Source organism: Caretta caretta, chromosome 24 (genome assembly GCF_965140235.1).
Source record: "Caretta caretta isolate rCarCar2 chromosome 24, rCarCar1.hap1, whole genome shotgun sequence".
Classification (NCBI taxonomy): domain Eukaryota; kingdom Metazoa; phylum Chordata; order Testudines; family Cheloniidae; genus Caretta; species Caretta caretta.
Genome location: NC_134229.1, coordinates 7,450,270 through 7,463,604, shown reverse-complemented (window position 1 = coordinate 7,463,604; position 13,335 = coordinate 7,450,270). Strand labels below are relative to the sequence as shown.

The 13,335-nt window shown below is 43.7% G+C and overlaps 1 protein-coding gene across 2 annotated transcripts; it reads right to left on the bottom strand.

Annotated features, from left to right (window-relative positions):
• Positions 1 to 466: 466 nt before the first annotated feature.
• On the bottom strand, positions 467 to 13,065 carry MRPS21 (mitochondrial ribosomal protein S21). 2 transcript variants are annotated; one of them, XM_075122781.1, is made up of 3 exons: positions 13,003 to 13,065; positions 11,940 to 12,143; positions 467 to 914 (listed from the first exon to the last, which is right to left on the bottom strand). In XM_075122781.1, the coding sequence occupies exons 2-3, from the start codon at positions 12,020 to 12,022 to the stop codon at positions 734 to 736; spliced, it is 264 nt and encodes an 87-aa protein (XP_074978882.1). In that variant the 5' UTR covers positions 12,023 to 12,143; positions 13,003 to 13,065; the 3' UTR covers positions 467 to 733. The 2 variants fall into 2 exon arrangements, with proteins under 2 accessions (XP_074978882.1, XP_048684678.1); XM_048828721.2 differs by lacking the exon at positions 13,003 to 13,065 and adding an exon at positions 12,816 to 12,974.
• Positions 13,066 to 13,335: the final 270 nt, after the last annotated feature.

Genomic DNA, 13,335 nt, shown 5'->3' with positions numbered 1-13,335 from the left:
GTATAAATGAGGATAAGGCTCTGAACCTCTACTGTCTTAAAAATAATCTGCAAATGATGTATACGAATTCCATAATCCACACCCTTTACTGCCAACCAACGGAGAGTAAAATAAAGGGAGGGAGAATGAAAATACTTGCAGCAGCATCTTTATTCTGGAATAAATCAGACCTAACTCAGGTTTTTCCCTGTTTTCACAAGCACTGCCAAGTAGGAGATTATAATTAGAGCCCGGCACGGATACAAAATTTGAATCCCCATCCACCCGGGATCTGCAAAAATGGTCCACGGATATCTGCATTCACGGATGCGGATCTCTGCAGATATCGGCAGATTTGCAGGGCTCTAATTATAATGAGCAGCAAGCACTATTTAAAGGAATTGTTCATAAAAGGGAAAGCCAATTCTAAACTCTGAATTAATATAGTTTCCTTATGTTTGTGTCACCCAAGAACAGCAGGACAACATGCTAAAATGGTCACTTTATTAACAGATAGAAAGACAACATGGCAACTGCTCAGAAACAGAGATTCTATGGTATGATGTCCTTCAGTCCTGCCCTGGTGAAGAAGGGAGATCAGTCTCCATGACCCATTCAGTCATTGGTCTCTTGGCTGAAACTAGCCATGAGGCGATCAGATCTGACAGCAGTATGTTTTGGTTTTTTTGTTTTTTTGTTTTTTTTAAAACAGAAGTCACTGGGCTGTTTCCCCAGCTATTGTAATTCTTTGGACCTAACAGCCTAGCCAGGGGTCCTGTCGATTCTTCCTCATTAGAAATGCAATCTTCCTGGCCATCTCTGTGTTATAAATCCGCCGGCACATCTCGTAGGTCTCCCGCTGCCTCTTGCGGCATGGTTTCTCATAGTACCGGCGCCGCTTGGCATCCTCAATGATCCCATCCACTGTTAGAATTCTGAGGAAATTAATGAAGTGTCATATTTTGCATTTCCCGAGGGCCTTACAGTTGAGCATAATAAAGAGCTTTACATACATTCGTTAAGTCTAAAGCACAGTGAAGTCAGTTGTCCACACAGTAAATCAGAGGAATAGAATCTAGAAGTCCTATCTCTCAGCCCCCTGCTCTCACCATCAATCCACACTCCCTCCCAGTCAATGGCACCAACAGGTGACTTCAGCACAATTGGCATAATTTATTAAGCAGCAAAAATAATGAACCCTCCCAACTGCCTCCCATGACAAATGCTATCCCGTTTTGCAGATTCAAATTTGTCCACAAAACTGTTTATTTCTAGAAATTAACATCAGAAATGTCAAATAAAAAAAGGGGGTGATTTCAGCTAGAGAAATGGGCCCCACACAATTTTCAAATCTTCTGTATTAATCAGTATTTCCTGGGCTTCATTTTGGGGTCTGTGTCGTACATTGTGCCTATGAGCACATTGAGAACTGTAAGGAGGAAAATAAAATCCCTCTGATGAAGTGAGCTGTAGCTCACGAGAGCTCATGCTCAAATAAATTGGTTAGTCTCTAAGGTGCCACAAGTACTCCTTTTCTTTTTGCGAATACAGACTAACACGGCTGTTCCTCTGAAACCTTTAAAACTTTGTTATTAAACTATCTGGTAGCTGTAATAAAAAATCATGGAATAATGGGACTGTGGCAGCTACCTCCACTGTTAGATTTTATAGTCTCTCTCCTCTTTAGGCTGCAGGCTCATACATGTGCTATTCAGCAGAGGGCAGTAGTGCAGAGAGATTAGAGAAGGCCACATATAGTCTGAACCAGACATTGCTGCAGGCAATAGGAAGACTCCCATTGACTTCAAGGGGCTTTGGATCAGGCCTCCCCAGGGCATCCCCACAGAGATGAGGAACCTTTTATCCACAACATGACACATTCTGTAAGAGAACAGACTCTGCTACACAAAAGGCCTTCTCAATAAGGCTGGCTTACATACATTTCACTGAACGCAACACGTCTGTTTCAGCTGCATTCCTGTGCTAAGTTATTCACGGAAATGGTCTCAACAGCATTACTGCTGGCAAGCTATCCATTATAAGCAGGCAGGACGGTGTCCTTCCCCATTCTGTAACTGAGCAGGTGAGCCTTACCCTACAGTAGTTTTCCTTGCGATGTCAACTCTCGGTCCCCTTCTCTCACAATAGGACTCCTACCAGAGTTCAGGTAGTGGCTCTCAACCATTTCCCATGCATTTTAACAGAATAAGAGTTAAGAACTTGTAGCTAAAAGGTTCCTGACTGCCAGAAGTGAGACACAGACAAATTGCTAAGGAGGAGTACAAAAGAATAGCACAAGCATGTAGGAACAAAATCAGGCCAGGTCTACACTACAAACTTCTATCGGTTTCAGTAATGTTGCGCAGGGATGTGAAAAATTCACACCCCTGAACAACATAGTTATAACCACCTAACCCCCTGTGTAGAGCGCAGAAGAGCTTCTCCCACTGACGCAGCAACTGCCTCTCAGGGCATAGTAGCTATATCCGGCCTAATGGCTTCTTCACTAAAGCACTACAGCAGCACAGCTGCATCAGTGAAGACAAGCCCTCAGAAAGGCTAAGGCACAAAATGAGTTACCCCTAGCAAGGAACACAAAAAGCAATAAGAGGGTCTTTAAATACATCAGTAGCAAGAGAAAGATGAAGGAAAGCGTAGGTTCTCTATGTAGCAGGGAAGAAGAGCTAATAACTGATGACATCAAGAAACCTGAGGTATTTAATGCCTATTTTGCGTCGCTAAAAAGGTGAATGGTGACTGGATACTCAACATAATATTAACAATAAGGGGGAAAGAAAGCAAGTCAAAACAGGAAAGATCACATTAAAGAATATTTAGATAAGTTAGAAGTATTAAAGTCAGCAGGACCTAACGAAATTCATCCTAGGGTACCTAAGAAACTAGGTGAAGCAATGAAGTGAGCTGTAGCTCACGAAAGCTTATGCTCAAATAAATTTGTTAGTCTCTAAGGTGCCACATGTCCTCCTTTTAATCTTGGAACTGTTTGCAATTGTCTCTGAGAACACATGGGGGAGGGGTGAAGTCCCAGAAGACTACAGAACGGGAAACATAGTGTCTTTAAAAAGGGGAACAAAGAAGACCTGGGGAATTATAGACCAATCAGCCAGACTTCGATACCTGGAAAGATACTGGATCAAATTATTAAACAACCAATCTGTGGGCACCTGAAGGATAGCAACGTTATAAGGAATAGCCAGCATGAATTTGCCAAGCACAAATCATGTCAAACCTTCTTAATTTCCTTCTTTGTCAGGGTTACTGGCCTAGTAGCTATGGGAGAAGCAGATGATGTGATATATCTTGATTTTAGTAAGGCTTTTGATAGTCCCACATGACATTCTCATAAGCAAACTAAGGACATGTGGTAGATGAAATTACTATAAGGTGGGTGCACAATAGGTTGAAAGACCACACTCAAAGAATACTTAATGGTTCGCTGTCAAACTGGGAAGGCATATCCAGTGTGGTACCACGAAGGTCAATCCTGGGGCAGGAACTATTCAATATTTTCATTAATGACTTAGATAATGAAGTACAGTGTATGCTTGTAAAATTTGCAGATGACACCAAGCTGGGAGGGGTTGCAGGCACTTTGGAGAACAGGATTAGAATTCAAAAAGACCTTGACAATTTGGAGAATTGGTCTGAATTCAACAAGATGAAATTCAATAAAGACAAGTGCAAAGTACTTCATTTAGGAAGGAAAAATCAAATGCACAGCTAGAAAATGGGGAATAATTGGCTGGGTGGTAAAGTAGTGCTTAGTGAATCACATACTGAATGAGAGTCAACAATGTGATGAAGTCGCAAAAAAGGCTAATATCATTAACAGGAGTGTCATATGTAAGACATGGGAGGTACTTGTCCTGCTCCACTCGGCACTGGTGAGGCCTCAGCTGGAGTCCTGTGTCTAGTTCTGGGTGCCAGACTTTAGGAAAGATGTGGCAAATTGGAGAGAGTCCAGAGGAGAGCAACAAAAATGATAAAAGGTTTAGAAAACCTGATCTACGAGGAAAGGTTAAAAAAAGGGGACATGTTTAGTCTTGAGAAAAGACAAATGACGAGGACCTGATGATCATCTTCAAATATGCTAAGACCTGTTATAAAGAGGACCGTGATCAGTTGTTCTCCATGCCCACTGAAGGTGGGACAACAAGTAATAGGCTTAATCTACAGCAAAGGATATTGAGGTTAGATACTCAGAAAACCTTTTTAAGTATAAGAATAGTTAAGCTCTGGAATAGGCTTCCAAAGGAGGTTGTGGAATCCCATCATTGGAGGTTTTTAAGAACAGGTTGGACAAACCTGTCAGGGATGGTCTAGATTTACCAGGTTCTGTCTCAGCACAGGGGGCTGGACTTGATGACTTCTCAAGGTCCCTTCCAGCCCTTTGTTTCCATGAAATACCCTACCAACAAGAGGAAAGCGTTATTTCATGCATTCTCCCCTTGCCTGCTAGTCAGAGGAAAACTCCTAACCACAGATTGCACTTGAAGGACTATAGTGGGTTTTCTGATATGCCATGTCAGACTACAGGCACATTTAACAGCCTCAGATGAGGAGCAGGGTGATTTAGTGGTTGCCGAAAGGGCTTGATGCCAATGCTGAGTTACTGACTTCATTGAATAACCTTTAACAAGACCCTTGGATCTCAGCCAGTCCAGCTGCTAAACTGTGTAAATACAGCTGCTGCATAAGAATTCAATTCACATAAAATTGCCTGAGATCCATTTTGCCTGTGGCTTAGGACACTAACAATAACTGGAGCATAGGAGTGTATCTCCTCCTTCAGGCACTAGAGGAATTTACCTGTCACAGCTGTCAGTCAAAGACAGGCTTAGATCTTGTCACATCAGATTCTGCAGCTTTTCCAAAGTAAGATCAGAAATAGCTGCTTCCTCTGCTTTATCCTGCACACATTGGACATTGAGAGGAATTTTACAGAGAAGGGAAACAGAAGCAGAGAGATCAGGGAAGTGACTTGCCCCAGGTCACAGAATGAATCGGGCAGAGCCAAGATCATAATCCAGACCTTCTAGCTCCCATACCTGTGCAAAACCATCCTTCCTCCGCTGGCAGAGCAATCACAGAACAACAGAAGAAAGAAAAGGACCTACTAAGCCACTCAGTCCATCTCTACACTGAGGTCCAACCACTTGTGGTTTGTGACGTCCAGTTTTACAATATGCTGAGCAAGGAGGCTTCTACCACTTCCCAAAGGAGATGAATCCATAGCCTAATATATCACACTACTGGGAAGTTTTCCTTGACATTCAGCCAGGCATTTCCCTTTTTTAATTTCAAACCATTACCTCTAGTTATTCCACCCTACTTAACTCCTCTCCTTCCTGGGTTGTTACATCTTTCAACTTACACATCATTCCCCTTTTAGCCAAATTACACCTACACTACAAAAGCGAAACTTTTTTTCTTGCTTGTGTGGACAGAAAAAGACATGTATAGGAACCATGTTTTAGCCTAAGTATCTTAAAGAGCTGAAACATGGTTTCCCAACATGTATATAACAACATGTTCTCATCTATGCGGACAAGAATAAATCCTGTTCTAACACTTAGACATGGCTATTTTTAAAGCAGAGACAGGGCCTTAATCTTTCCTCTGAAATTGATCCCTCCACCTGCCTGATCATTTTTTGTTGCTCTTTATTCTTTCTTAAAGAAAATCAGAATGCACAATAGGGGGATTTCACCACTATGTGGAGAAAACTGCTGTTTAGCTGTCCTTTCACATAAAGTACTTGATGTGTCTACTTGTGAATTTCTTATCAGCAAAGAACAGGTTAAGGGCTAATTCAGACAGAGCTTATATAGATTTAGCAACATGCTGTAGTGATGCTTGACCTGGCCAGTAATACAGCCCTGATCAAACCTGTTACAGATTTTAAAGGAATACTGTCAATTACAGTAGTTTAGGCCAGCAATTTCTTATAAAGAAAAGGTTTTACAAACCTGATTATTAACAATGGAGTTTTAATTATATTATTAAAAAAACAACAACCAATGAAAACTGGTTTTTGTTGAGATTTAAAAATTTCCTTTCGGTGCTGGGAACTCAAACACTGCAGCATCTCTGACAGGGCATGTGAATCAGAAAATGAAACTAACCAGAAAAACGCGAAATTGATTGGTTAGTTTTCATTGCCCAAACAAAATGAAGTGCCAAATAAAAAAAACCCATCAGTAAATAAATGACAGATACGTTAGATTTTAAAACAACATTACTCTTGAGGTAATAGTGTAAAGTACTGCTGGCATCACAAAGAAATTTGCTTTTTAAAAAAATATTTTTTTAATCTGACAGTTTCCCTTTAACAAAGTTCACATTTGAATAGAAGCCTTTTTAGAGCATAAGCATTCACATGGCAATGCACGCAGCCTGTATGTCAGCAGATAACGAGTGTAAGATAAATAGTCTTCAATGGACTGGAAAACCCACCCACAAGCATCCAGCATCCAATAAGATACAGCTCAGTTGTTTCTAGTTCCCCTCCTTGTCCCAAAAGGGCAGCCAATCTGAAGGCAGCAAGTTTTCCTGCATCAAGCACTTGTTATGTCACATCGCGCGCTTAGCGAGTCCCACGGGCAAGAGCTGAGAGAGACACATGTTCAGCTCACCAGCTGCACAGGCATTTTAAAACCGTGTTGCCCTTGGTACGGTTCTGAACAAACACCTATGGTGGAACTGCCGTCCAATCTATATTTAAACCAACAACTATGATCCGCAAATCTGCTGGGCGCAGAAACAAGAGAAGAAATACAAAGCCACACATTCTGTAGTCTGCTGTTAAAAAGGGATGCAGTCAAGGATCTGAGGGCCAGAAGCTGACCTGCAAATACGTTTGTTAAATGAGCTAATCAGTGCTGAATGGTTCCGACTGCAGCTGGGAATTAGGTCCCCTCTAGCCACGATCAGCCAGCTCCAACCCAGTTACGACCTGGCATGCACTGTGCTGCAATAGCATAGCAATCAAAGAAGCCGGTGCAGCATGGAGCCAGCCTCGAGGACACCATGTATACACGGGTTTGAAGTACAGGGCATAGCTTTGCAAAGCTTGTTACGTAAAGGGATCCTTTGGATACAGAAGTAAGTGACTTTGCAGAGCCATACCGTATTCCAAAACACCACTTCCTTGATTCTAGTGTAATCCAGCTCCGCACTTCAGCAAAGTTCTCAGTTTCACATCACCTTGGAGTGGTAGCTAGATAGAACATCAGGACTATGGGGGAACATAAGAATGGCCATACTGGGTCAGACCAAAAGTCCATCTAGCCCAGTATCCTGTCTGCCGACAGTGGCCAGTGCCAGGTGCCCCAGAGGAAGTGAACCTAACGGGTAATGATCAAGTGATCTCTCTCCTGCCATCCATCTCCACCCTCTGACAAACAGAGGCTAGGGACACCATTCCTTACCCATACTGGCTAACAGCCATTAATGGACTTAACCTCCATGAATTTATCCAGTTCTCTTTAAAAGAGACTTTACAGGCTTTAATATTTAGGAACATAACCCTATAATTAATAACCTTTTACATTTTTACAGCACTTTTCAAATCCAAAAGCACATCACAAACTACATGTGTATAGCACCACTGAAAGGCAGCCAGCTCTGGGGTGAATGGGGCTGACCAACAGATATATGGCACACTACAGAACAGGGCATAGCAAGGGAGAATAAAGGTTATACTGTGCCTTTGAAATAAAAGCAGCTGTTTTTTCTAAATTTCTTTATGATGATGAAGCCCCAGGTAAATGAAGTATTTGCCTTACACAGCAGAAAAGAGGTTTTATGCTGAACAAAACCCCAGGTCCAAAGTCCAATCTTTTCCAAAGACAGTCTCATTATTGGACAGGGGGGAAACACCACAAACAGAGGACCCTAACACCACGCAAACACACACATAACAATGTGCAAGAAATCACAATTTTAGTTGTCACTCCTGCCCTTAAAACGCTAGCCTAGGAGATCAAAGTACTTAACAGAAGCTGAAGCCTGTTGCCAGTGTTTGAATCAATGTCACAATGAGATTGAGAGCTAACAAAGAAAACATATTGCCCTTCTGGATTTTTAGTACTGAAGCCAGCAGAGGTCAGTATGATCACAAGACTGAAGAATTTCAGAGTAGCAGCCGTGTTAGTCTGTATCTGCAAAAAGAAAAGGAGTACTCGTGGCACCTTAGAGACTAACAAATTTATCTGAGCATAAGCTACAGCTCACTTCATCGGATGCATGCAGTGGAAAATACAGTGGAGAGATTTTATATACACAGAGAACATGAAACAATGGGTGTTACCATACACACTGTAAGGAGAGTGATCAGGTAAGGTGAACTATTACCAGCAGGAGAGGAAAAAAAAACACCTTTTGTAGTGATAATCAAGGTGGGCCATTCCCAGCAGTTGACAAGACCGTGTGAGGAACAGTGGGGTGGGGGGAGATGATAAATATGGGGAAATAGTTTTACTTCGTGTAATGACACATCCACACCCAGTCTTTATTCAAGCCTAATGTAATGGTGTCCAGTTTGCAAATTAATTCCAATTCAGCAGTCTCTCATTGGAGTCTGTTTCTGAAGTTTTTTTGTTGAAGAATTGCAACTTTTAGGTCTGTAATCAAGTGACCAGAGAGATTGAAATGTTCTCCAACTGGTTTTTGAATAACACGTTCTTCTCTCCTGTGAATGAAGATACAAACCCACATGCTAGTAAAGCAAATAAAATCCCAAAGCAAGGCGATGTTGAAATATATGTGCTGGGCTTATGGGACATCAGTGATCTAGGCTTTTTCTACACTACACAGCTTTTAGCAATACAGCCATGTTGCTAAAAGTCGGGCAGTGTAAACGCTGTTTGTCAGCACTTTTGTGGATAAAATACTTCCACCCCCTACAAGCGGGATTCGCGTTGTGAACAGGAGAGTGCTCCTGCCGACAACGAGCCATTTACACTGTCACTTGCTGTGGCAAAACTTTTGTCTTTCGGAGGGGGGGGGGGGGTTTAAGCACCTGTGTATGACAAAAGTTTTGTCGTTCAATTGGCAGTGTAGACAAAGCCTTAGACAAGCTTCGCTATATTTGTGGCTCACTAACTCAACTGCAGTAGAAGATACAATGCCCATACTCCCAAGAGCCCATGTCCCATTATTCTAGAGCAGTCTATATATCCATATGCCTGCAATGAGGGACCCGCAAATACACAAACATGGACTCAGTGGAATCCCCAGAGGCAGAGTGGTGCAGCGGTTAGTGCAGATCACTGGGCATCAGATCTTCATAATACTCTCAGCTCTGCCACTGACTCTCTGACACACCACGAGCAAGTCACTTCACCCCTTGCCCCCACCTGTTTCCCCATCTGTAAAATGGGGATACACCACTCATCTCATGGGACAAGGGAAAGAACTGTAGGGCTTAGTTAATGTTAGTGCCTCAGATGCAAGGTGCTAGAGAAAGACAAAGTATTATTATTCTACAGCATGTTACATTTGCAGACACTGGTTAATCTACAGAAGGGATGTACAGTATTTACATTTTGCAGATGGAGAAACATACATCTTGACTCACAAGCAGTGAGAAAGTCCTTGTCAAAGCCAGAAATCAATCACAGAACCCTGGCTCCTATGTTCAGGCCCATTATTTATTGAGCTCTGACAATATACTTGGCAATGCACAAATACAGAAAAATTCCCTAGCAGCTTACACTGTAAATCACATACACCAGGCTATGCCTCCTCCGATGGATGGAGATCTACATACCCATACTATAGAGCACTGCCCAATGAATTCACATTAACCTGGAAAAATCAAATGATGACCAGAGAAGAATAAGGGAAAGGCAGTGAAAAAGACATTAAATTCTAAACATGGTCCAGCCATGAGGCTTGACAATTTATCTTGAAATGAAAAAGCCTGGCATAAATTAATATTTCTTTCCCCAAGACAGAGTTCCCCACCGAACTAAGACCTCATCCAGATCTGTTGAGCATTATCCTTAATGCTTTCCACTGTTCCAAACAAAGGCATGCTAGCACATGTATGCTAGACCTCATGGCAAGACAAATGTCCCTTCACAGTATTATTCGGAAGAAGAAAGCAAGTGTCACAGGCCAATATAAAGACATTGCCCAATGATCAAATGAGATAAAAGACTTCAGCATTTTAGTTTGTTGTTTCTGAGGAACAAGTAAAGGGTTAATAACACAGCAAGAAGTTTACTATCCCTACACAGTGGACACTTTCGTTTCTACCACAGACACTGCAAGCTGAAAGTCTTGTCTTGAATTCAGTCAGTGGCAGTTTGGGGTGCACAAGGAATGCAGGACCAAGCTGTAAGCCATCACGCAAGTTGTATCATTTTAATTTGCATGACAGCAATTTCCTCAAGAATTAAAGTTCAGCTGAATTTCCACACTCCATTTCTCTCTGTTCTAAACTAAGCCTCCCACCTCTGTGCAATCCTTCACAGACATGAACTACAATAACATTTTATCCTTCTCTGATGCTTTCCATCTTAGGATCTCAAAGCTTCCCAACACATCTGCAAGGTGGTATTATCCTCATTTTCCGGGTGGGAAGCTGAGGTGCAGAGAGAAGTGATTTTATCCAGGGCAGACAGAACAGGTTTATCCAGATGATATATCAGCAGCAGGTTGGGAAAATGAAGCCATGTTTCTAGTCCACAAAATCATCCTTCTTTCATACGATATGGAAAAGGCTTAGTGGGCCATCTAGTACAATGTTTCTCAATCTTTTTGATATCAGGGACCAGCTTGCTGCCTTCCTAAACTGTGTCAGGGAGATCTCAGGGACTTGTCGTTAAAAAACACTGATCTAGTACACCCCAGTGCCAATGCAGGATTACTCCCTCCAGCCCAGTTTTTAGTGGATTGTCCCTCCTGAAATCCTATAGAATGTCACAGTCCAAAATCTTGATATTAGCAAATACTTCCTAGTATTCAGCCCATGTTTTCCTTAAATTGTCACCCCAATTTTCTAGTTATAACCCTTTTGTGCTGCTCTAAACTAGTTCTTCCACTCATTGGCATCTACACCTTTTAAATACATGCACATTTATTTTGTGACACCCCCCCCCATGATCAATGTGAAATATTCATCCTTTCACAGGCTTACTGGCTTTAATCTATGCTAAATGTTACCTTTTCCCCTTGAAATGTAATGTAATACAGATTTAAATTTAGTGATTTTAATTAATACAGTATTGGGACTCTCATTTTCATGTGACAAAATGAAAATGTTAAGTGAAGCTGAGAGACTGTGGTTGCCTTGTGCATTTCACATACCTGATGAACCCAGGTTTACTGAACTCCATTTCACTGACTCTCCAGGATTAATGAGTTCTTCCCTTTGCTTGGGAGGTCTGCCATGCCCAGAGCCAGCCAGCTTGTTTCAGAGGCTGCTCTCACAGCACAATAAAGACTAGACAGAACAGCCTAACTGGATCATAGCCCTGTAAAGCTACTTCACTGCAGTTTAAAGTCAGGGGACAGAAAATGCACACTTACCAGCACTTGTTAAAGGCCCCTTGTGATTTTTCTGTGTTCTCAAGCCTCATCATCCAATTTGGTCACAGTCATTCAACTGACAGAAGCAAGAATAAAATCCAGACTCCTGACCCCCCCCCTCCCAGGCCACTGCTCTAACCACTAGACCACATACGATTAAAACTATTACTACCTGTTAGAAATCTCCCTTCCCCTAGCAGGAGTCGAGCATATGATTTGCTCAAGTGTTTCTTTGCTCTAACAGTATGCAAAGAAATATAAATCACACTTACCTGAATGGACATAACCAATCACAGACAAACCAAACAATATTTGCCACAAACAAATACAGAGGACTCACTTTGCTCATCAGTAAAATGCAGCTACTTCTGGAGTGGAGTCTGACAGCTGTTAACATTTACCTGCTTAGTGTCCTGTAAGCAGCATCCACATTCCCATTCTGGACCATCACCGTTCTGGCAATAAATTTCAGGTGATGTGACATTTTGGGTGTAGCTGTTCCTGAAGAAGCTTAAATCACAGAGCTAGAGACCTCTATACTGTGTTTTTGGCTGCTACACAGATAACCTGCTCTTCGGGGAGGCCACTGAAGTGAAGTCTGAGATCTACAGGGAAAAGAAGCCACAAAACTTAAGCATAAGTAACAGATTTCTAAACAGACATTTCTTGTTCCTTTCCAATTGATGTGTATGGTGCCGAGCAATCGATTTGTTTCTATCCTAAGGTCCTTTCCTTTAGTAAATTTTAACCAGATCGCTTTTGACCCTATTAACAGCAAATTGTCACACACCAGCAGAATTCTTGAAAATACTACTAGATGTGCCCAGATTTCCTCTGGTCAGGCCTTGCTTGTCCTGTCCCACGCTGATCACATTTTAAATTACTATTCCTTTGAAGACAAGCTTTAAAAAATAACAATTGTAAAGTATGTAGGGGATTTTGGGGAGGGGGGAGGGGCTACTTTGAGCATTTGCTCTCCAACGACAAGTTTGTGAAAACGTTTGCCAAAATCTCACATGTATGAAGTACTGTTAATTAATCGCACAAGGTGCATCTCAGCAACACCCTCTCATTAAGGGATCCTGCCACCCCCAATGGCGGGGGGGGGAGGTGCCGTCCCACACCCCTCCTCGGACTGGGGGGGCGGGTGCCATGCCCCCACCCCCTCATAGCTGGGAAGGGGAACCGTCCCCCCACCCCTCCTCTGCAGCCCCTCCCCGGGCTGGGGGGTGCCGTCCCCCATCCCCCTCCGGGGCGGGGGTCCCCCTTCGCCCCACCCGTTCGCTGGGGACCGGCCGATCCCAGCCTGCCCAGGAGAGTCCCGGCCACGACCACGGACGCGGCCGCCTCGGCGCCGGGCCCAGCTTCCACGCGAGCCCGGGGATCCCGAGCGGCCTCCGGCCGCAGCACCCGAACCGCGCCCCGGTCGCCGCCCGCACGGGGGGCCCCGCCCCCGGGAGACACTCACCCCCCCCCCGAGCGCCCCGCGCGCTGGCCAGCCACAGACACCGGAACCGGAACCGGAACGTAGCACCGCCCCCCCCGCCTGGGAAACCATGGCAACCAAGCCCGCCCACTGTGGTGCCGGGGGAAGTGTCGGGAGGACCGGGCAGGGGGATGTTGGGGTGCAGGGCAGGGGGGAGGTGTTGGGGTGCAGGGCAGGGGGATATTGGGGTTCAGGGCAGGGAGAGATGTTGGGGCTCAGGGCAGGGGGATATTGGGGTGGAGGGCAGGGGGAGGTGTTGGGGTTCAGGGCAGAGGGATGTTGGGGCGCAGGGCAGGGGGAGGTTTTGCGGC

What these genes read in the sequence shown, in the direction of transcription:
- MRPS21 (XM_075122781.1), bottom strand. Translation starts at nt 12,022, where the DNA reads ATGTCACATCACCTGAAATTTATTGCCAGAACGGTGATGGTCCAGAAT. An exon ending in GCTTACAGGACACTAAGCAG is followed by an intron (nt 915 to 11,939) that starts GTAAATGTTAAC and finishes TAATTTCCTCAG; the next exon opens with AATTCTAACAGTGGATGGGA.